The 25,183-nt window shown below is 40.5% G+C and overlaps 1 protein-coding gene across 1 annotated transcript in view; it reads left to right on the top strand.

Annotated features, from left to right (window-relative positions):
• cdk14 (cyclin-dependent kinase 14) overlaps positions 1–25,183 on the top strand; it is a 264,192-nt gene that overhangs the window by 5,488 nt on the left and 233,521 nt on the right. Inside the window, exon 2 of the mRNA XM_047360592.1 lies at positions 5,488–5,519. Coding sequence (XP_047216548.1) covers positions 5,488–5,519 — 32 coding nt within the window. The remainder of the gene's footprint in view (positions 1–5,487; positions 5,520–25,183) is intronic.

Here is a 25,183-nt window from a genome sequence, read left to right as displayed (position 1 = left end):
GACAGTAGGTGTCCAAAACCCAGGAGGGAACAGAACCTTCAGTGTTTATTCTACTTATTTATCTTGGTTTCTTAGTTGTCAGCTGTGAACCTGGCAGGGGGAGGTTGTTCTGGGCTAGCAGCCGTCAGGGTGATCTGTTATAGTAATAGACTGCATAAAATATGGATATATGCCTTTACTCTTTTAAAGACTAGATGTACAGATTCATATAAAAATATATCAGATGGTGTTACTGTTATTGCATCTTTACCTTCAGGTAAAAACTATAAAGGTTTTTCAGATTCTCTCCCAGACAGCCTGATGCTGACGGTGCTCTTCCTTCCTGCAGGGAGCAGCTGGTTTCCCCGGCCCTCACAGGAACAGCAGAATGAGCCAAACTGTCCTCTGAGGGCCCGGTTGGACTGCTCTGGGTCATCAGGACAGGTCTTCTTTACAGAGTTAATGTGTTTGACTTGCAGTACTGTGAACAAGTATTGGCCCACTTTCAGATGTCTTCTGTTTTGGATTTTCTTTGTTACACTTCAGTGTTTCAAATAATCAAACAGATGATAATCAGACAAAATTTAGACAAATACAAAAAGCAGTTTCAAACGAAAATTTCATTTATTAAAGGAAGAATTTCTCCAGAACCTGGTTATGTTAGCACAGCTAACATAATTCAGTGCAAAGCCTCTTTTATTTATCCTTTTTTTTTTAATTAAAACTTTCATTTCAAAACTCTATCTGGCTGGGGAAAAATGTGTAGTAAAGCACAGACGGGAGCAACATACTCTAATCAGTCAGATCATTGAAGGTTTAACAGAGGTTTTCTTATCTCATTAATGCCACTATTGTGCCCTTGAGCAAGGCCATTAACTCCAACAGCTGCTCAGTGACCGCAGGATCAGAGTGGCGCTCCAGCTTCAGGATGGCGATATGTGATTAAGGATGTCACCATTCAAGTGGGAATCTAAAGAACAACCCTTGGCGACTTGCTGCATAGTGATCACCAGGATCATGTTCACCAAGGACATTGGCTGTAAAAATATAGAATATTTGGGAGGAATGGGGTGGCCCCAATTCTTATTTTAAGCGAAGGAGGAAATGCCAAAGTGATGTTTGTTGCAGCCGCTGCTGAGCGAAGGTAAAACGGCGACTTGACTCCCCTGTTTTAAGCCGGTGCAGCTACCTTCTGGACTTGGAGAAGAGTCAGGTGATTCAGACCTCTCATGCATTAAGTATGAGTTTGACACCATCCAGTCAGGGGGCCCCACTCAGACACATCATTAGGTGTCTTTAAATGTGCTGTTTGAACCAGCTCCTGCAGGATTCTTATTTTCTGTGGACTGCTGTGTGCTGGTAGATGGTTCATCATCAAAGGTCACAGCCTGGTGTTTCAGTCTTTAGCTCCTTGATTTTCTTGATTTTGGGGATGATATTAAATTTCCCCTTAAAAACATTGAGAAAAAAAGTGCTACGGGGGCAAATAACTATTTTTAATAGGGTAGTAAGAAACATTTATTTAAAAGCTGTATAAAGTGCAGCTAACAGGTGCTACATGAATGTGGACAGGCAAATTCATAAAGCTTTCTGTACTTGCTAAAGGTGTGCAGGTCTATCTCTTCTCAATCTGCACACAAGGAATCTGCTCCTAAAATGCTATTGAGCATTTAAAGGAACATCCCAAAGTATAATCATGCAAATTACAACAAATGTAATGTTTGGGTTTCTGAGACCAGCACCCTGTGTTACATGCAGACATCGCAATATATTTACAGCTGTCTTAAGGAGGTGGTACCTTTTTTTTAAAACACAAGTAAACATCAAAAAACCTGCTGTTCTGCTGGTGTTACAAACACAGGCAAGGATAGTTGCAGAAATGGTAGATTATTTCCTTGTCAATCATATAAACTGCCCAAATTGTGCCTGAAATGTTTTATTTTATTTTACACCATAATGCAAACCTCATATCTTATAATTATTTACATGCAGAGCTCAACTAAACCTGCGGGGTAACGATGAATTAACCCTCAAGGTCAGAACATTCTGTCCTAGTCAGAACACCCTGGGGGAACAAGGGCAAATCGGGTCGGCCCGCCAAGGGCCAAGTGAAGCTAATGAGATGTAGTGATGCTCACAAATTTCAAACCTTTCTATTTTATCCTTGCAGTATATCTCTAATTAATGCAGAACATATTTTTATAGATCTGATGCAATAATCGCTCTATTGGACATATGTAATGCTTTTTATATTTGAGCAAATCACTTGAGATAAATGTTTCTGCTGTGCTTTACAGTTGGCAGAATGTACATCAAAAACATTCTTAACCCTTATTGTAGTAGAAGTAACCCTGACCCAGTGGTACAGTCAGCTGTGGTTCTTACAGTTTTGAGGAGTTGCTTTATGTTGCTAGAAACAACGTCTCGGTCTGTATATTTTCCTCAATCGTTTTGGTGCTGCTGGTTCTGCGGTTGTATAGTGAGGGCAGCTGCATGTAGTCAGAACTATCTGCGTTGTGAATAAAATGCAGACACTGAGCAGATGGTCAAAGCTAAACTTGGGCAAACATTCTGTAAATCCTGGAAGCTTTGAGGACTTGCCTGAAAGAGGTGGTGCAACTTTAGATCAAGGCTGCTGCCTGGGGATGGTCTTATGGTTGCTGCAACAAAAGGAACTGTTCTAAGTTTAAAACGGGTTTGGTTCCAGTGAGCTGTTACTACTCTGTCCTGTTTCTGTAGGACAGAGTAAAAAATATCCCTATTGTGCCACTGCTGCAGACAGTTCCATTGATTAGAAACGGATTACTGAAACCACAGCTTCACCACATTCAATCTCTTCCCCTATTCTTATCAGCATGGAAAATATTATATCAGCGATTACATTTTTAAAGAAACTTTCATATTTTCTCAATGACCAAACATTAATGACCATTAAAAGTTATTTTATGGAAAATGTCATAGCATAGTGGTAGAGTATGAGACCCATGTACAGAGGCCTCAGTCCTTGATGCTGCTGTCCCTGGTTTGAGTCTTGACCCCAGAGACCTGTGATGTATGTCTCGGTAAAAAATTACGAAAATAAAGACCACTATTGCTGCAAAAACATTCTTAAAAAAAACATCTCTGTAGTGACATGGTAAACTCGAATAAAGCTGTTCCAGCATCAGTTCACAGCTGTTTTAGGTGGAAAACATCACATTGTAGTTGGCATCTGATTTGAGACTTCCAATTAAACAGATTTGTATCAAGCTACAAATTATAAGCTAACTTCAGCTCATAGGGACAACTGAACCTGCCTGCTGGTGTTACTTAGTAGTGTAACTTGAGGAACATGTTAGAAAGTTTAGCAATCACTCTCAGACACTCTGAAGATACTCTAAAGAGAAAACTACAAAGTCATTTTATTGAAACATGTCTTTATCAACTTACTTTAGATCAGATGATTGTGACGGATCGGTAGAATGGTCTGGTTTTCAGCATGAATAAAATACTGAGAAACAACAGCAGCACAGTTGATTATATTTTCTTCAATTTTATTTTCTACTGAGCAGAGGGTGCCAGTCAGGGTGGCACATTATTGCTAGTTTATGGTTTTTATTTTTTATTTTTTATTTTAACAGTTATTGCAGCAGCACCGCTCCAGCAGGTGGTTGGAGTGGACTTTGTTAGAAACTGCAAGTGGAGTTATGAGTGTTGAAATGCTTGGTCTAAACGCTGTCTAATTATAGACGGACATAATTGGATTTAATGTTGAGTCATATCTAAATAAAGGCAACATGTAGCTACATATGAAGGAGCGGAAATACTTCTGTTTTTTCTAGAGAACATGAACTCTTGGTACACCTTACCAAGATAGTTAAAAGTTGGATGCAGTACATGGAATTATCTATCAGATAGAAAAGCTGCAGGGTCTGGAGGTCCATTGGGAATACTTTCCATGAGTTCTATCTTTCAGTACATTTCTGATTTAAAAAGCAATGAGACCATAATAAATAAAATGAAGGCATCCTTTCTTTAAGCTGTACAGAGGTCTTTTCCATCCAGTCTTTCTGAAGGTTTCAGTTGCACTCTATAGGTTCCTTGAACTAAATGTAGCACAAAAAATTTTGGTCCCAGACAAGAACCTTGTGACAACATCAGAACCATTTTTCACTGTGCCCGTTAAAGAGAGAATGAGGTCTTTCCTGAACATTCCTGTTCTGTTTGGGAGATTCAGAAGAAGTCAGTTGATTTGAGCAAGAAGCGATGGTAGCAGCGTGTTTGTATAAGAGACGGATGAAATGTTGTAACCCTCCACTCTGAGCAGGCCTGATGTTTTCTCCTTTGCTGGATGTGAAATTTTACAAACTACTCTTTTAATTAAAACACATTGCATAATCTCACAGTGTTGCCTAGAAACAATTGCCATAAAAGGTCATCATGAAATCAAAATCAACTTTATTAGGCAACTTTGGACACAAAAGAGATTAATTCTTTGTCACCGGCTACCCCAGACAAGACAAGATGAGTAAATTAGGAGGACCCCAAAGCGTTTTACACCACAAACCGGCAACCCACCAGTTGCAGGATGGATGCCTACCACCTGAGCCCCACAGACATTAAAGTTTAGACTTAAATGGGTCTTCCAAATGGACAATGTCCCAAAGCATACTGCCAAATTAGTGGCAAAGTGGCTGAAGAACAAGTGAGTGTTTTGGAGTGACAATCACAAAGCCCTGATCCCAGTCCATCCCAGTCTGTGCAGAGCTGCCTACAAACCTGACCCAGTTACAACCGGGTCTGTCAGGAGGAATCGACCAAAATTCTAGCGAACTATAGCAAGAAACTTGTGAAACAAAACCCAAAATGTTTGACCGAGGTTAGAAAATTCAAATGTAATTCTATCATTCTGAAGAAATGTATAAAAAATTTGAAATCAAACCAGTTCTCTAAAAGATTCTCTTATTTATCCGGTTATAAGAAAATAAAAATATTGTTGGTAATTCTAACAGACGCAAAGCAGGAAAAGTGTAGTCTGATTAATGTCACACAGTGGGGGAAAAAAAAAAAAAAAGTTTGTCCCATTTTTTTTTTTTTGGGGGGCAACCCTGGTACAGTGGGAAGAATTGGTTGTCTTGCTATCTGAATGATGTGGGTTAAATTCCAGCGACATCCTGTCGTTCGTCATGTCCCAGGGCAAGGCACTAAACCCCACATAGCTGATCTGTATTGGTGTATGAATGCGTGTGATTGGGTGAATGTGGCTCAGGTGTAAAGTGCTTTGAGTGGTTGATAGGACTAGAGAAGCGCTACATGACTTCAGTCTGTTTACCATATTTTACACTGAATTTAAATGTGGTTAAACTGTACGACACCTGTGTGATACCATTACAGTGGCTTTTATGTTGTGTGTGTGTGTGATTATGCTTACTTAGACAAGCACTGTCTTTGAACAGAGTTGAACCAAAGCATTTAGAATTAGCAGTCAGTCTAGTTGGCGCCTAACTTGTTTTCTGTTTCTCCTTTCAGCTTTCAAGAAGGAAGACAGCAGCTTTGATGAGGTAAGTTGAAAACCAGCAAATTAGCAGGAGCTTGTGACATCACTGGCACAGTTTCAGGGTTTGACTGTAGTGATTAATTTGTCTGAAATGATTTTTCAAGGTCTCATTGGCCAGATGTTGTCAGGAAGGACTGCAGTGCAGATTTTGTTTTTTAGTTCCCTGTGGATCCTGATGGAACCTGGTGCATATGGTGTGTAATGTATTCATGTGTGGAGCTCTGATCTCAGAGACATCCCTCTGGGTCAGTCGCCATCACAGGACTGCTTTGGCCTGCCAAGTGAGACACCAGACCAGATTTGCTCTGTGTTCACTGCTCTCAAATGTTAATGTATCGTCCGTTTTCTTTATTGCCAGGCCTGCTTACTGTGTTTCTAAAAGTCGATCAGTCCTTAGCTTCTGCTAAAATTGATGTTATTGAAGCTGGATGTTTCTCATGGAAACGTTCGTCATAATCTAACATGAAATTGTTTGTTTTTGTGTGAGTATACAGAAAATAGTTTCAGTCTCAGTTTGTAGTATTCTTATTGAGCCTGCAGCCCTGGTATGGTCGTAGTTTGCAGGTCTGGATTGATTTCTCCTACATTCTCCTTCAGCTTGCTTTGTAATAGTCAGCTGCTTGATGAGGCAGTCACTGGGTCTGAGAATATTGGGACGGCATGTTCTTGCTTACAAGGTTGTCATGCCTGGCTTCTCTTTAGACGTAATGCAGCAGTGACAGTTGCTTTGCTGAGCTGCTCTGCCTGCATCTGCTGCACCCACCTTCCTGAAGCTCTACCCTTGTTCCTCAGCTAACACATGGTTTCACCACTTTGGAACTCTTCCAGTGCATTGTCTGCAGGGGCACTGCTTAATGAATAAGTTATAGGACAGCACCATTCTTTGTGTTGAGGTTGCATACAATGTGTTGCTGCTGGTTGGTATATTTGTTCAAATGGACAGAGCTGCAGAGATGTAAAACTGTTCAGCTGAAACCTGAGGGCAACGAACAACACGGGGACACAGAATTGCTTTGCATTTTTTAGTTTGTTCATCATCAAGATCGGCAACATGAATGTGTTTAGATATTTCTGTCTTTCATTGTTTTTTAAGTCTTTGCCTGATTTGCTCTGACGCGATTTGAGGCAGTGACAGCATCTGCTTGCGGTATTATAATTTTTTTCCCCCCAGTAGACATGATCTTGATCTCACATTATTGTTTCTTTGCAGAAATACCTTCTGGTCCAAAGAAGCTTTAATCAGATTTTATATTTGCCACTGAAATTCAAAGTCTAGCTTTACAAAGTATAGGAACTGAATGAAGATTACTATTTACAGTCATATTCAGTAAATTAGAAGCTGTGTTCTGATGAAGCTCATTTGTCAGATCAAAAGTACCATATGAAAATAACCTTTAAGCAGGTAATAAACATACCTTTCATTAAGCTCACATTTCTGTATTAAAATGTTTTTTATTGGTCTGATGTAATATTGTAACCTTAAATGCGATGTTTTCAATGGCTGTAAGCAAAAAAATCGTCATAATTAACAGAAATAAAGGCTTGAAAACATCAGTTTGTTTGAAATTTATCTATATAGTAATAGTTTAGTTACTGAAATAAATTAACTTGTCAATATTCTAATATCATGAATATGACTGTATATACTTTGAGTATAAACCCTGGACTTTGGAACGTCCAGGGTTTAGCAGCCTGGGACCCTGGGTTTTTTTTTGGTCCCCTAAATATTTTTTGTTTGGTTTTTTTAGTATAGATGTTTCACAAATGGTGCTGCCTACTGTGAGACGTTCTCTGTCTGACCTGCTGCTTGTAGACTGCTGGAAGGAAACCTTGCTTTGTGACTCCATTAAATATTATCTTTCAGCCTGAGGTGACATAATTATGTTGGGTTGATCAGAGGTCAAAGTCTGTCATATTTAATTAGTCAGAGAACCCAAACTGACAGCAGAGCCTAAATAATGTGGAACAGAGTGTATAACAAGGTTTTCAGACAATGAAATTCAATTGAATTAAGTTACACTTACACTATAATATAGTGAAGCACTAAAGAAACAAACTAAAGTATTAAATAAACTCTCCTCAATCCGGCCCTGCAAACTTTCTAAACCTCTTCAGCACCGATAACTATTACATTTAATTCAAGTCAACAGTGGGTGGTTTTTTTTTTCCAACTCAAATAAGCTTTTCTCTGTTCTGGGTCAAAAAGTTTAAATAAAGATTTTATTCTTAAACAAATCTTAATTTTGAAAATAGTAAATTTGGATTATTGATGTGTGAATGCAAATTAATGTAAATCTGACGGAATTAGTTTAAGTGAGTTGAATAAAAAAGTGCCTTTTTAAATAAAATCATATTAGAAATGTATCTTTTGGTAATGAAGACGTTGTGTTTTGCAGGACTTCTGATTGGACAGCAGTTAAAGTCCTATACCACACAAGTCTGTATTTGTCTTGGCAAACGAACATGAATGCTAACATGATGGGTGCCACACGTGACTGGCGACAGCTCCCCAAGTCTGTTTCAAACACGCAGTCTATGTTGCTCTAAACGGACTCTTGCAGTGAAACCGACCTTTTGTAGACGTTGGTAGCGTGGGAATTAGCTTGACCATTTGCTATAAATGGACCTTGCTCCTGAGGAAGAATGTGAAGAATCTGAGGGGAGAAAATTATCTTCCTGTTCTGCAACATGACAGCCATGGAGAAGAAATGTAACATAAACAGGTCTTTATAGGTGCTGCAACAGCACTAATGCTCTCTCATTCACTGTAAACCAGATGAAGCACATTAGAAAGCTTTGGTTATCATTGCTAACTGGTGGATTCTCTGGTTTGTCTGCCTGTTTCCTTGCCCAGTATTTCCTCTTCTGCTTGGCTGTTCTCCCAGTGCAAGACCTTTGTAAATTTACCCTCTTCATTAATTAAATACTCATCTTTACAGATTTTGTTTTCCTGTGTTTGACTTATAAAACTGAAATATGACCCTAATGGGGATTTTTGGGATGCAAGTTTCATGCTGGCAGGGTTTAATGCAATCTTAAAGTCTGGGAAAGCTTGGAATTTGCTTTTATCATTTTCAAGGTTTTGATAAGAATAGAAAAAAGATGATTGAGAATGAAAAAAATTAGCATTTTTCAGATTTTGTTTCCTCCTTGGTTTTTTCCAAAGGATAAACATAGACTAATATTTAAAATGAGCAGTTGTTTTACACTGACTATTAAATATCCATGCTTTTCCATTTGCCACATCACTGACCCTCTGGAAGTGCTGAAACGGGAGCAGAATGGAGCAGTAACTTAGGTGTAGAACCCTGCTGACCTTGGTGGAGGAAGAGGTGGGGTCTCCAATCGCGAGCCCCTGAAAGTCGATTGCGACTCCACTGGATCATTATATATCTGCATATTCTTGTCCGCTTCCCACCGACGATGCTCCAGAAGTGTAATCATCTCTACTCCAGCACCTGGAACCTTTTTCTGACTGGATTTCTCTGTCAAGAGTTGTGGGACCCCGGAGTGTTGGATGAATATAATTTTTATTAAATGAGAACGGAGAACTACGGAAGGGGCTTATGACAATGAGTCGTAACAATCTGTGCTTTTGTGTATTTGAGAGCCAAAAATTTAGAGAATGGTGGTTTGATTTGCTCAATGTCTGCACATATTTCGAGCAATTTTCACATTAAAATATCTAACTTCAAAAGAACTAATAATTTGGAAAGTGGATTACTCAAAGAAATACCTTCATGGTTTTGAGCCGACCTTATGGGACCAAAGAAGCAACAGCAAGTCGAGGTGGCTGACTAAGTCAAAAGGCTGCTGGACATCCTGTCAAAATCACGCGACTGCAGCTGGAGAATATTCTCGATATTCTGTCTCTCATTGAAGAAGTAATAACTTTAAAGCTTCAAAGCAAAATGAAGGAAAGAGTGATTGCTTATCTGGAAATTAAAGTGATAGAATTGGCACAGTACAGCTGGATGAACGGTGTGATCATTATGGGACTGTCTGTTAAACGTCAGATGGTCCTGCGTCATACACTCGTGCTGTGAGCAGTGGCAATGGAGGGGATCAAACAGAGCTGGATGCTGCTTTGACGGAGCAACAGGTTGCTGCTTTCTTGGAGTCTAATTGTAATGTATTCATAATGGGATCACCGGAATCAAAAGTGCTGATGATCAGAACCTTGGAGGAACTGGATAAATGTGTTTGAGCATGCGACTGGACAATGAAGGTAACTCTGTACTCACAAACATAAATATGGATTTATCTGACATGACTGCATCTGGACCCAACGACCACACACATTTTCAAGATCAATTGGAATCACCTTTTGAACATACTGAATACAACTCAGATTTTTCAGAAATTATTTTCTTCTCTAGCGTAATTCTTTTTTTCTCCACAACAAATACTAACTGCTGTTATTATCACAAGAACAATTTAATCAGATATTTAGTGTATCCATGACAAACTGTCAATAATCCAGTTCAGTAGCAGAAGTCTCTATGCCAACTTTGACCGTATTAGAGAATATGTATTCTCATTTTCCTGGAGTACCTGGAGATAATCCACGTATTCACAGGGAGAACATGCTTACTCCATGCAGAAAGACCCCAGACTGACAGTGGAACCCAGAACATTATTACTGCAAGACAACAGTGCTATCAACTGCAGCCCAAAATAAACATATTAAGGAAATGTAGAATATTTAAAATATTATTATAAAGTCAGCACAAATACATTAGAGTATCCAAAGTTCTTCATTTATAGGAATTGATAAGGAAACTGAAAATTACAATATCAATGAAATGGCTAATAGTTTCAATCATTTTATTTTTTTCTCAATTTTCTGCCAGATTTGTCTAAAGAGATCCCAGATCTTCACAGCACTGATCAGAACCTGGAGAGAAGGAGAGATAGAAATTATCTATACTTCAATGTTTTCTTAGTTTCATTACTGTATGTTTAACAGACAAAGGTACATCCAGCTCTTGTTCTGTTATAATTGGCAAATACAACACATGATGGGAGCTGCATAATGTTATGTGTTCTGTGTCATGATAAAATTGATGTTCTTTAATTACCTCAGGTTCATGGAGAATCCATTAGAAACAAAACATTGTCATTTGTTCCACTGAATTCTGGAGAATAATTATTTTAAACAAAGCAACAGCCAAGAAGAGAATTAGCTATTCTGCATCACGATCTTGCTCTTCTCATTTGTTTGTGTCCCAGTATGAGTCTGGAATCCTTCTCTTCCATCTGCATTTGGAGCAGGATTAAATTTAACCAGAACAGGCTATTTTCTTTATTTCTTACACAGACAAATGTATAAAAAACTGTTCTTGCAATAATATCTTAGCAAAAAAGGTTCTGCTGATTTATGGATTAAACATAAGTCTAGCATAGAGGAAGAAAGTCAAGGAAAGTCCTACAACTGATGTATGTTGTGAAGAAAATTATATTAGGACTAAAAGACTATTCAAATTAATCAAAAATTTACCTTGTGTTTGAATTAGCAGAGCTAAAGTGTGGCTTCAGTGTGGGTTTTTTCACACACCGAAAAGCAGAGACCACTCCACCCTGAAAACAACTCTAGCCAATCCACCCTCCCAAACCATGTAGACCTCTACTACACCTCCTCCAGACAGAATTGGAACCGAGAACTGTCGGATTCTGGTCCCTTGTCTTGGTTCCAGTTCCTGACCACCAATGCACACCAATGCACCAAAGGCCCCCAGGTCAGGGACGGGAGCCCTCACATGCACTGGCCCAAAACCCTGGGGACATACCCACATGACCTAAGCCCCCCAGGCCCAGCCAGGACCCCAGCCTGGAATGACAGGAACTCTTGAGTCCCTGCTAGACCTCCTATTTCCAACCTGTTTTCACCCTGTTTCTACCTTTTTAAACCTGATTGAATTTGTTTTAGCCCAGCCTCCCAGTCTCATTTTTGTTTGATCTGGAGTTATAAGCTAAAGAAGAATTGTCATAAGTAAAAAGTATAAAACTTTTTTTAAATTTATCATTAGTCAGATGGTCTTTGAGGATGAGTGACAGCTTTCATTAAGGTGTAGACGTAGACATCTCTTTCAGATCTTTGGGGTCCATGAATGTGGTAACATCGCCAGCATCTGCTCTCTTTTTCTGCCTTGGCTGTCTCCAACTATGATAAAGCTCCATATCTGAAATATTCTTGCAAACCTGAGTGTTGCCTGGAGTATTTCCCAGTAGAACATTAGCATGCATAGATGGTAGAACCGCAAAGGTTTCTTTTCATTCATTAGTTTCTTGTTAGAGTTCAGTTGCTTTAACTGCTTTAAAAATATCAGTCAGTACAGAGTATTGGTACCGTTGTCTGAAATGACATAGAAAAGGCTGCTGATTAATGCACTATCTGCTGAATGTTCAGAAGATCTACAAGCTTTACTGTTCTGCATTGCTGTGGATGCAAAGCTTAACATGAATCCAATAAGGTATTGAATGGGAGACGGAAAGTAATGGCTCCTGAGGAGAGGAAGCATTCCAACTTATCAGCCTGTGAATCAACAGAGATAAAAACACCCTGATGAAAGTGGGCAAGGGGTCGAGGTGGGTTGGAGGCAGTTTAACCTGTAGCGCTGAACACTTTGTGGTGTTGATTAGAGCCTTTCTCCCATTCATGATAACAGTGTTTTTGACCCCCACCCTGTAGCAGTTCACCTTGCTGTGGAACATTACCGTTCTATGCCACTCACACTGTTGTAAACATTTGGGGCCCGGTATTCATCAACCCTGCAGCTCAGGTATTTGAGCTGCATCCTACAGGGCTCTAAGGTCATCTACAATTATAGTCAGAAATCAGATGTGCTAATAGGATTGTGAAAGGGATCGGAAAGGGAAGGGTTAAAGGATGACTTTCAGACAAAGGGAGTTTACAGGGGTTGGACAATGAAACTGAAACACCAGTCATTTTAGTGTGGGAGGTTTCATGGCTAAATTGGACCAGCTTGGTAGCCAGTCTTCATTGATTGCACATTGCACCAGTAAGAGAAGAGTGTGAAGGTTCAATTAGCAGGGTAAGAGCACAGTTTTGCTGAAAATATTGAAAGGCACACAACATTATGGGTGACATACCAGAGTTCAAAAGAGGACAAATTGTTGGTGCACGTCTTGCTGGCACATCTGTGACCTAGACAGCAAGTCTTTGTGATGTATCAAGAGCCACGGTATCCAGGGTAATGTCAGCAAACCACCAAGAAGGACAAACCACATCCAACAGGATTAACTGTGGACGCAAGAGGAAGCTGTCTGAAAGGGATGTTCGGGTGCTAACCCGGATTGTATCCAAAAAACATAAAACCACGGCTATCCAAATCACGGCAGAATTAAATGTGCACCTCAACTCTCATGTTTCCACCAGAACTGTCCATCTGGAGCTCCAAAGGGTCAATATACACGGCCGGGCTGCTATAGCCAAGCCTTTGGTTGCTCATGCCAATGCCAAACGTCGGTTTCAATGGTGCAAGGAGTGCAAATCTTGGTCTGTGGACAATGTGAAACATGTATTATTTTGAATCCACCTTTACTGTTTTCCCCACATCCGGGAGAGTTACGGTGTGGAGAAGCCCCAAAGAAGCATACCACCCAGACTGTTGCATGCCCAGAGTGAAGCATGGGGGTGGATCAGTGATGGTTTGGGCTGCCATATCATGGCATTCCCTTGGCCCAATACTTGTGCTAGATGGGTGCGTCACTGCCAAGGACTACCGAACCATTCTTGAGGACCATGTGCATCCAATGGTTCAAACATTGTATCCTGAAGGCGGTGCCGTATATCAGGATGACAATGCACCAATACACACAGCAAGACTGGTGAAAGATTGGTTTGATGAACATGAAAGTGAAGTTGAACATCTCCCATGGCCTGCACAGTAACCAGATCTAAATATTATTGAGCCACTGTTTTGGAGGAGCGAGTAAGGAAATGTTTTTCTCCACCAGTATCACGTAGTGACCTGGCAACTATCCTGCAAGAAGAATGGCTTAAAATCCCTCTGACCACTGTGTAGGACTTGTATATGCCATTCCCAAGACGAACTGATGCTGTATTGGCTGCAAAAGGAGGCCCTACATCATACTAATAAATTATTGTGGTCTAAAACCAGGTGTTTCAGTTTCATTGTCCAACCCCTGTACTTAATGGGAGACTTTTCAGACTGATTTTGTTTGCTGACAATTTAAGAATGAAATTATGCAAATAAGAGTAGATTTATTTTGGAATTCTGCCTAAGTAAAATATGGCTTATGGGAGCAATGACAACAAAAGAAAAATGAAGCATAAACAAGTTAGCTAAGGCCATGTGGTAAATGATATACAAAGTGGATCGTCGTTCAGTTAAATAATCACAATTTGCCAAACATTATCTGAGCTTTAGTTTGTAGAATAGAAAAAACAAAACATTTACAAGCTTTTATACCAAAATATTTGATCCGACATTAGGAGAGCTATATGACCTGATAATAAGCATCTACACCTGTTTATTGATCATTGTAATTGCACAGGTAACTGGTTTGCATTTTAGAGTTATATAGTTCTTCTCATTAATGCTTGAAAAAGGTAATTCCAAAATTTCATTTATGTTGTGGCTGACTTTGGCTTTGTGTAGCGCTTGTGGATAAAAGTGCAACAAGGCTGTTACAGTTAGTGTTTAAAAAAGGGTAAAATAGACCATTACTTTTACATCAACAAGATCCAACAGGAACATTGATGCTTTATCATCACGTAAGATATGAAAGCTTAGTAAATTTAAACTTATTATTTAAAACTGACTCACTGTTACATGAGGTGAAAAATTGCAAAGCCACATAGTAGGGCCTCCTCACTGGTAGTCCTGCCGCTATTGAACCTTTACCTTCAAGATGAGAAGACAGTTGCCACTTATTGTAGCTTTATTGATGCTGTGCTGGTAAGCCACAATGTTTCTAACTTCTGCATTGATTTATGCAGAAATGTTTTCAGCCAGATGTAACAAAAGAGTCAGAGCCTCACTAAAATAACCATCACATAAGGACAAGAGTGCTTGAATGAATAGCTACGGTTAGAGTGCCTCTTTTTGTGACATGCCTGCATGGTTGACGTATCTTATATTACAGAAAGTCATGGTGTTTGCATCTTTCTTCTCCCTCCGCAGCTTCTGTCAGGCTTCCGTCCATCTAAGCTAATTTGAGTCTTGTTGCTTTTGAAAACTGAATAAAGTTTTCTGTTAAATCAAAGCTCCAAGATGTCCATCACTGACCAAGAATCCTTTATTCTGTAGTCTGGAACACATTGGTATGTTGGGATTAGAATAAATATGATGAACTGCTATCTGTGCCATGTACCCAAATTCAGCTGAAAGCCTTTTAGCTTCAGTGAACTCATTAACTCTGAGTGCTGCACATGTGTGTGTCTCCATATGACTCCCACCATAGTGACTAAGCTTGACTGACTGACTGTCACAGTTCAAGTTGTTGCCGTTGGCCGAGTTTATTTGGCTCTGTCAGTCTGATTTGTGACAGCTGCTGGCTAATCTGCGAGTGTTGGCTTGTGAGGGCTCGGCTCAGAGGATTTTTCAGTCTGAGGAGGACGGCAGAGCTGAATGACCTTTAACCTTGCAGCCGCTCATTCAGCTCTCACCTTTCTCATGGAGTAGAGTCCATATTGCCAACTAATTAAATTTTGGTAATAGTATTTGGTTCTTGTTGCCTGCAATGGGAGGATTAGCACTATCTGTGTAAATTAGTAACACTTTTCATACAGTCACCCTCAGAGCAATACAGAGATGATTGGAGATGAATCCTTTCAGTCTTCACGGTCAACATGAAGACCCATGGGTTAGCATTGGGGTGGGAATAGCATCTCATTAGACATTGCTAGACAACTAATCACATCTTTAAATAACCCTACTCTAATCGTCCCTGAAGGGAAACTTAATGGATTAAATACTGCTGAGGTATTAAAATGCAAAAAAAGATGAGGAACCAGTATGGTGGGTGTCTGTCGCAGAGCATGCAGGGATGATTGTTACAGATGTGATGTCACATTTATCATATTGAAAGCTCTAGTGCTCTTCCATACGGTCCTAGGTTTGGTGTTGTTGGTGTGTGCAGGCAGGAAATGGACCCTGACCAAGCACCAGATAATAAAATGATGGCAGGCGATGATTTTTGGAAATGAGTCATGTGACGGGTAACAGAATAGGATATAACTGTTGAGCAGCCTGGTAGTTGCGTTGTGGGTTTTGGTGGCTCAGCTGGCAATCATGCAGATTGCTCATTACCCTTGCAGATTTCAGGTGGAGTAAGACAACCGGTCTAAACCCCTGCTGGCCCTAAGATAGTGCCATGTTCTACAAACCCAAGAAACGTGACAGTTGTTGGAGCTCTGCAGTCTGGGAGGATAAAAATGCAAATGCAGTGTTGTCCTGCTTTCATACCACAGTCTTTTAATTTGATAAAATGACATGAGGGATTTTTTTAGTTTGAGAATCCTGTGTCTTTAAATTAAAGCTACTATCTTCTGATAAGTCAGAAAATCCTATTATTTTACTGGAGGCATATGGTTTTTATTTTTCAACAGGCATGGATTACATTAATGATGTCTCTGGCATTAGGTGGAGAATTACAGTTGGACATAGTAGTTGCTCTAATTTAGGCTTATTGGTAGTCCCTCATGATAGATATGTTCTTAGTTATCATTGTGTTAATGGCTGTCAAGGAAAGGTTACTTCACTTTGGGGCTAATATGATCAAGAATGGCATCTAGGCCTGACGGGAGGTACATTGTGTGGGACTGACTTAGTTGAAGTGAAGTTTGTTAAGGTGGAACTTTGAATGCAAAGTTTCCAGTAATGCAGTTTCTGTTCAGTTCCTACTGCTATTCAGAAATAGGTTTAGTTTCTGCTTAGAAGCATTTTCACATCTATCCAAGTAAGATTTTCTTTTCCACTGGAGCTTATCACTTACTTCAGTTTACTTCAGTTTTGGTCCCCAACCAAATTCATCTAAACTGTTGTATCACAAAAAACTAAGCAGGTCCAATTAAAAGCTATCAAAATCAGTCCAGTTGAGTTTAAATCCACTTCTTACTAGTTCCAATAGGAAGTATAGAAACAGACTGAAATGGTGCAGTATTGGCACTCTCACATGAGCTGGACATTCAGCACAAGATTTTTAATTTTTTTTTTTACTGTACTACTTTAAAAAGCAGCTGTAACTACAATAATAGACTAGGTAACTCATGAGGATATCAAACAAGTCTAAACGGCACAAGGATATGATGTTACTTCATAACATTTACACTTACACATCTACTGGGATGGAGCCTTGGTAGTTTACAGTATTGCAAATACATTATATTTGCCCGACATAATTACAGTTAGCGAACTCAACAAAATTGAAAGTTAAATGAAAGCATTTTATTTAGGTGAACAGTACTTCCATAATTTTACAGGTCCTTCTCAAAATATTAGCATATTGTGATAAAGTTTATTATTTTCCATAATGTCATGATGAAAATTTAACATTCATATATTTTAGATTCATTGCACACTAACTGAAATATTTCAGGTCTTTTATTGTCTTAATACGGATGATTTTGGCATACAGCTCATGAAAACCCAAAATTCCTATCTCACAAAATTAGCATATCATTAAAAGGGTCTCTAAACGAGCTATGAACCTAATCATCTGAATCAACGAGTTAACTCTAAACACCTGCAAAAGATTCCTGAGGCCTTTAAAACTCCCAGCCTGGTTCATCACTCAAAACCCCAATCATGGGTAAGACTGCCGACCTGACTGCTGTCCAGAAGGCCACTATTGACACCCTCAAGCAAGAGGGTAAGACACAGAAAGAAATTTCTGAACGAATAGGCTGTTCCCAGAGTGCTGTATCAAGGCACCTCAGTGGGAAGGAAAAGGTGTGGCAGAAAACGCTGCACAACGAGAAGAGGTGACCGGACCCTGAGGAAGATTGTGGAGAAGGGCCGATTCCAGACCTTGGGGAACCTGCGGAAGCAGTGGACTGAGTCTGGAGTAGAAACATCCAGAGCCACCGTGCACAGGCGTGTGCAGGAAATGGGCTACAGGTGCCGCATTCCCCAGGTCAAGCCACTTTTGAACCAGAAACAGCGGCAGAAGCGCCTGACCTGGGCTACAGAGAAGCAGCATTGGACTGTTGCTCAGTGGTCCAAAGTACTTTTTTTGGATGAAAGCAAATTCTGCATGTCATTCGGAAATCAAGGTGCCAGAGTCTGGAGGAAGACTGGGGAGAAGGAAATGCCAAAATGCCAGAAGTCCAGTGTCAAGTACCCACAGTCAGTGATGGTCTGGGGTGCCGTGTCAGCTGCTGGTGTTGGTCCACTGTGTTTTATCAAGGGCAGGGTCAATGCAGCTAGCTATCAGGAGATTTTGGAGCACTTCATGCTTCCATCTGCTGAAAAGCTTTATGGAGATGAAGATTTCATTTTTCAGCACGACCTGGCACCTACTTACAGTGCCAAAACCACTGGTAAATGGTTTACTGACCATTGTATCACTGTGCTCAAGTGGCCTGCCAACTCTCCTGACCTGAACCCCATAGAGAATCTGTGGGATATTGTGAAGAGAACGTTGAGAGACTCAAGACCCAACACTCTGGATGAGCTAAAGGCCACTATCGAAGCATCCTGGGCCTCCATAAGACCTCAGCAGTGCCACTGGCTGATTGCCTCCATGCCACGCCGCATTGAAGCAGTCATTTCTGCAAAAGGATTCCCGACCAAGTATTGAGTGCATAACTGTACATGATTATTTGAAGTTTGATGTTTTTTGTATTAAAAACACTTTTCTTTTATTGGTCGGATGAAATATGCTAATTTTGTGAGATAGGAATTTTGGGTTTTCATGAACTGTATGCCAAAATCATCCGTATTAAGACAATAAAAGACCTGAAATATTTCAGTTAGTGTGCAATGAATCTAAAATATATGAATGTTAAATTTTCATCATGACATTATGGAAAATAATGAACTTTATCACAATATGCTAATATTTTGAGAAGGACCTGTATTACCTTCTGTGAACAAGTTATTTTTTGTGTTGGGGTGTACTGCAACTCACTTCCAGCTGGACTACTCCGGTAATTCCAGTCCTCTACTTTAAAACAAATGATCACAATGGTTGTTTATAAGCTCTGTGTGGTTTTGTTTTGGTGAAATATAAAAGTTACTGACACCATCCATGTTGACTTTGAACTGGGAACTTGTCAGGACCAGTAGGTGTGATCAGCCAACTTCTGAATGTTTCAACTTTCTACTATTCTCTTTTAAAACAAGATACTAGATTTTTTTTTTTCAACTTATGTCCTTAATTTCATGGATTTCTTCTAGTTCAAACTATGATGAATAAGATCTAAGCCTCCCAATAATTTAACTGTATCTAATAAAACCCATCATACAGTGAACACAGGTAAAAAGATCAGCAGTGATTAGTTGGTATCGGCCTTCTTTTTTGTACTCCCATTATTGCCAGCCTTGCGCTGGGCCATAAGAATTTATGTCACAGTTAAATGTCAAGCTAAATATTACCTTTAATAAATGGTCCTTATGTGGGAGGAAAAAAAATGAAAAACACAATTTTGACCTTTGGAGAGACATAACTCTTGTCTTGACAAAATATTGCTTGGAAGGTTTTGATGGTGCTTTTACCACAGCTATTAGAGAAAGGTTCATGGCTTGGTCATGGTGTGTGAGTCTTTGTGTGTACCTTTTGTGTGTTTGTGAAAGTTTTGCTTGAACATTTTGTCACCAACCATAGACCGAGGAGGTAAGGTAGTGTGACGTTTTTAGATTAGCCAGAAATGGAATAGGGACATGGGAACGTTGTATCTTGGCTTGTCAACTGCAGGCTGTAGCTGAAGGGGAGACAAAAAAAACCTCTACTAATAGGCTACTGTGTGTACATGCTGGGCTTTTAATTGCTGAAATATCTAATTTTGTATGTGTGTGATAAGCTAATTGCAGGACTTCTGATATACATGAATACTACAAAATCAAACAGTTTTCTAAAATGTTAAAGTTTAATCATATAGTCTCTTTTCTAAAACTGTTCCATATAGCCGCAAAGACAAGCCCATGTCTTAGCTGCTTCTGTCCATTCATAATTCACCAATCAAGTCAGCCACGTGAAACACACGTATGTGCTTTTCAAAAATTAAGACCACATTGCTGTACCAAGGAAGGCATAAGATCTATTCCAAGGGGTGCAACACACTGGTGATACCCTGTGATGCCCTCTCTGTTCTATTTGAATCAGGTTTTTAGAATTAAATTCAGTCAGTCATTGTCTACCGCTTATTCCATAGTGGGTCGCGGGGGAGCTGGTGCCTATCTCCAGCAGTCTATGGGCGAGAGGCGGGGTACACCCTGGACAGGTCGCCAGTCCATCGCTGGGCAACACACAAACAACCATGCACACACTCATTCATACACCTAAGGGCAATTTAGAGTTACCAATTAACCTAACAGGCATGTCTTTGGACTGTGGGAGGAAGCCAGAGTACCCGGTGAGAACCCACGCATGCACGGGGAGAACATGCAAACTCCATGCAGAAAGACCCCCGGCCGGGAATCGAACCCAGGACCTTCTTGCTGCAAGGCAACAGTGCTACCAACTGCGCCACTGTGCAGCCCATTGAATTAAATTCAATGCAATCAAAACCAGAACATATCAGGTTTGGCTTCTATGCAACAATGGCTTAATATGCCAGGTTTCCTCTTGTGCTTGTGGGCCTTGCTAGTATTTCATTTTAATGGGGTCTTTACAGTTCATGTAGATTTGCTGCATGGCCTAACTCCAAAGGTAGTCAGGATTTTTTCATAAATCTATTCTAACAAAATGTGCTGTCCGATCTCACCTTTTTGAGACTATAAAAATGCTTTCCAGATCCAGAGCATAGAGTAAACTTTCCACCATAGCACTAAGTCTGTTCTGAAGGTTTAAACAGGAAAGCAGGTGGAAGTGGCAGGTAGCTACACAGAGCTCTTGTTATTGCTGATGATTAAATGGTGTTCAGCAGATGCTTCCTATAATAAAGCAGCTAATCTCTGATCAGCAGTGCCTACTCTGTATCCTCATTCAAACCTTGTTTAAATCAAGTATAAAAACAGATGATATATGTTTGTGGCCCTGCACCTCTGCTCTTCAAGATGTATGCTAAACATACAACAGAAAAATGTCAGTCTGAGAATTGTATGAGTATTGCAACACCTGCTGGTAGTGCTACAGACTGCTGTGAAAACTGATTGAAGGTTATACACACTAGGTGTATAAGGAATTTATCACCTCAACCTTTTTTACAGGGGACATATTATGCTTTTAAATCCTTCCTTTTCCTATTTAAATCATTCAGATGTGGTCTGTGTAAAGTGGAACTGAAATGCTTTGGTTTGAATTTGATGTTATTGTAGCTCCTCAGGCGATCATGTTACAAATTTTTTAAGCTTCCTTTTTGACCGTATTGTTTTACTGCGGTCTCTTTAAATGCAAATGAGGCACTTCACATCCCGACCCCCTCCATGCTGCGGAGCCTTTCACTGCACCCCATAATTTGTAATCCCATTATTAATGTTACTGACAATATTTTTACACAAACTACATGTAAGATACCTTTTTAAAATGTTAATGCTACCACAAATTAAATGAACATAACTTTTAAACAAGACCCCAACATAGGTAACGAGTTAGCTAACGCTAGCATCAAGAACATCAGTGAATGCATTTGGATCGTGTGTTTTCCAAGGCAAAAAGGGCAACCTTTGTTTAATATTGTTATTCAAAACACACAATAAGATGATGTCCTTAAGGAGGTAAAAGCAAGCACACAGCACTAACATTAGAAGGTGGCACAAAGCTGTGCTATCAAAACAACAGTCAGTAAGTTCTATCAACACCTCAACAATCAAGCTTGCTGTCACTTTACTGTTATCTGCAGCTTACCTCTTTGCTTACTCCATTGCTTCCATAGATAGGAGCTGACCCCTCAGACACACGGAGTCTTTCGGCTAATCCTCCTACTGGCTGAGTTTGCTGAAACACCTCTTCCTGAAGTGCTTCACACAAACAAAGAGGACTTTCCCCACTGATGTTGGCACCTCTCCATGAAAAATAAAATTTAACCAGGCACTCCGAAGAGGTTCTGATCCTAGGGGAAGGTGTAATGACTGGTGTGGGTTAATACACCGGACAACAGAACATTTAGATTTTTCTGCTTGCTGCTTCGGCATCCTTCAACTCGAACTACACTGGTCAAAAGAAATAAAGGGAACACTCAAATAACACATCCTGGATCTGAATGAATGAAATATTCTCATTGAATACTTTGTTCTGTACAAAGTTGAATGTGCTGACAACAAAATCACACAAATCATCAATGGAAATCAAATTTATTAACCAATGGAGGCCTAGATTTGGAGTCACACACAAAATTAAAGTGAAAAAACACTCTACAGGCTGATCCAACTTTGATGTAATGTCCTTAAAACAAGTCAAAATGAGGCTCAGTATTGTGTGTGGCCTCCACGTGCCTGTATGACCTCCCTACAACGCCTGGGGATGCTCCTGATGAAACGGTGGATGGTCTCCTGAGGGATCTCCTCCCAGACCGGGACTAAAGCATCTGCCAACTCCTGTACAGTCTGTGGTGCAACGTGACGTTGGTGGATGGAGCGAGACATGATATCCCAGATGTGCTCAATCAGATTCAGGCCTGGGGAATGGGCGGGCCAGTCAATAGCTTCAGTGTCTTCATTTGAACTGCTGACACACTCCAGCCACATGAGGTCTAGGATTGTCCTGCATTAGGAGGAACCCAGGACCAGCAGGACCAGCATATGGTGTCACATGGGGTCTGAGGATCTCATCTTGGTACCTAATGGCAGTCAGGCTACCTCTGGTGAGCACATGGAGGGCCGTGCGGCCCCCAAAAGAAATGCCACCCCACCCCACACCATTACTGACCCACTGCCAAACCGGTCATGCTGAAGGATGTTGCAGGCAGCAAATCGCTCTCCACGGTGTCTCCAGACTGTGTCACGTCTGTCCCATGTGCTCAGTGTGAACCTGCTTTCATCTGTGAAGAGCACAGGGCACCAGTGGCGAATTTGCCAATCCTGGTGTTCTCTGGCAAATGCCAAGCGTCCTGCATGGTGTTGGGCTGTGAGCACAACCCCTATTTGTGGACGTCGGGCCCTCATACCATCCTCATGGAGTCGGTTTCTAAACGTTTGTGCAGACACATGCACATTTGTGGCCTGCTGGAGGTCATTTTGCAGGGCTCTGGCAGTGCTCCTCCTGTTCCTCCTTGCACAAAGGTGGAGGTAATGGTCCTGCTGCTGGCTTGTTGCCCTCCTACAGCCTCCTCCACGTCTCCTGGTGTACTGGCCTGTCTCCTGGTAGCGCCTCTGGACACTATGCTGACAGACACAGCAAACCTTCTTGCCACAGCTCGCATTGATGTGCCATCCTGGATGAGCTGCACTACGTGAGCCACTTGTGTGGGTTGTAGAGTCCGTCTCATGCTACCACGAGTGTGAAAGCACCACCAACATTCAAAAGTGACCAAAACATCCGCCAGAAGGCATAGGTACTGAGAAGTGGTCTGTGGTCCCCACCTGCAGAACCACTCCTTTATTGAGTGTCTTGCTAATTGCCAAAGATTTCCCCCTGTTGTCTAATTCATTTGCACAACAGCATGTGAAACTGATTGTCAATCAGTGTTGCTTCCTAAGTGGACAGTTTGATTTCACAGAAGTTTGATTTACTTGTAGTTATATTGTGTAGTTTAAGTGTTCCCTTTTATTTATTTTTTTGAGCAGTGTTTAAGAGTATGGCGAGAAACAAAATGGCCAATTTGCTGGATTGGTTAGCCAGAGGTCCATGACCATCTTTCGAGGTTCCACAGAAAATACTGTGACGTAACAGAAAATGGAAAAATCTGAACAGACTTACCAAATATGACCCAAAAAAGCATCTTGATATATCATCGCAGGATCTGGAGTGACTAAATTCAAATTTTCTAGACTTTCAGAGACGCCAATACACAAATGTGTTTTAAGAGCTAAAAAAGTGAATTTTGCATGATATGTCCCCTTTTAAAGCTAAGGGGAAAAAAAAATGTTCCATCTTAAAATTTTTGATAAACACTTTCATGTCACGTTTAATGTTTTCACAGAAATGTCTCTACTACTGATTATACCATGACCCTCAATTTGTTTTAAAACAATAAAAAAATTGTATTTTATAATCCTCAAAAAAACTGCCATTTAAAAACGATGCACAATTGCCTCAGTTTGTTAACAAACACACAATCCTGGCAGAGAAGTCCCGGATCTCAGTGGATTACCTCTCTAGGAGGAGGGGGAAGGAGATGGAGGTGGTGGCATGAGCGGAAGCAGAAAGGAGGCTGAAGAGCTAATGTTCTACCTAGGCCAAGCAGACAGCCACAAACCACTGCTTCGATGCAATAGTTTGTGGCAAAAACTGTTGCATTCTGTTGCTCAGAGACCCGGTGATACTCATCCATCCCGGATTCTGCTATTGAGCTAGCAGGCTACACTGCACAGTGCTAGAACAGGACGAAGGACTCCAGTAGGAGCAGAGAAGGGGGACTCCGTGTGTACATTAATAACATCTGGCGTACTTACACAGTGACTGTAGACGATCACTGCTCCTCGGACCTGGGGCCTCATGTACGTAGCTTACTTATGCAAAAAAACCTTGCAGCGCAATGTTTTACGCATAACTTATACAAATATGAACGTTGTTTAAAAATGTGCCGTAGCCGTGCAAACATTAACAAACTACAGAAAACTAAAACTCACCTAAATACACTGAAATATGACTGTTTAGTTTCATTTAATTCATGGAGCATCCACCCTGATGTTTTTTCACGAGTTTGAGCTTTTATGGTTTAAACCAGAGCAATGAAACTGAATTACATTTACTCTCATACAATAATGTAACACACCTCAGAAAATGAAGGAAACAACCTCATTCGGATGTAAACTATAAAAGTTCCTCTGTTTCTGTCACCTCTAGATTAATGTTCATCGGTCAGAGTGCCGAGGAAAAAAACGATGTTGGATCAACAGATTAATTCCAAACATGTCAGGTTTGATCTTTATTACAGTGGACAAGCTGGAGATGATCACACATGTCCATAAAAAGCTGCGTACAGTTGTGTGTTAATGTAGAACGAGCTGGAGAACATCCCCAATGGAAGACGTCAGAGGGAGCATTTTTTTCAGAGATCGTACTCACCTGCTGGCACATGATGATGCAGGGATTGTTAGCTGGTTTAGATTGCCCAGGACAATTATTTTGGAGCTCTGTACAGAGCTGGCCTCAGTGTTACAGAGGGAAACCAGGAAGAAGCGTGTATCGCCGGTGCCCGGGTATTTAACAGTCATCTATGAGCCGGGCCATGCCAGCCATATAGAATGGCCTCATCCGTATGTTGCCCTGATATATATTAAATTCCTCTAAACTGTGGCTAAAATGGAAAACCTATTACAATTTGCAGCAATTTGCCTATTTCTGAATGTAATCAGAACTATGGACTGCGTTAAGGATGCCATCTGTAAATTAAGCAGCATTAGGTGCTCTGAGGGG

Source organism: Girardinichthys multiradiatus, chromosome 3 (genome assembly GCF_021462225.1).
Source record: "Girardinichthys multiradiatus isolate DD_20200921_A chromosome 3, DD_fGirMul_XY1, whole genome shotgun sequence".
NCBI lineage: Eukaryota > Metazoa > Chordata > Actinopteri > Cyprinodontiformes > Goodeidae > Girardinichthys > Girardinichthys multiradiatus.
Note: the sequence above shows the minus strand (reverse complement) of the source record. Positions and strands in the feature narration are given on the sequence as shown.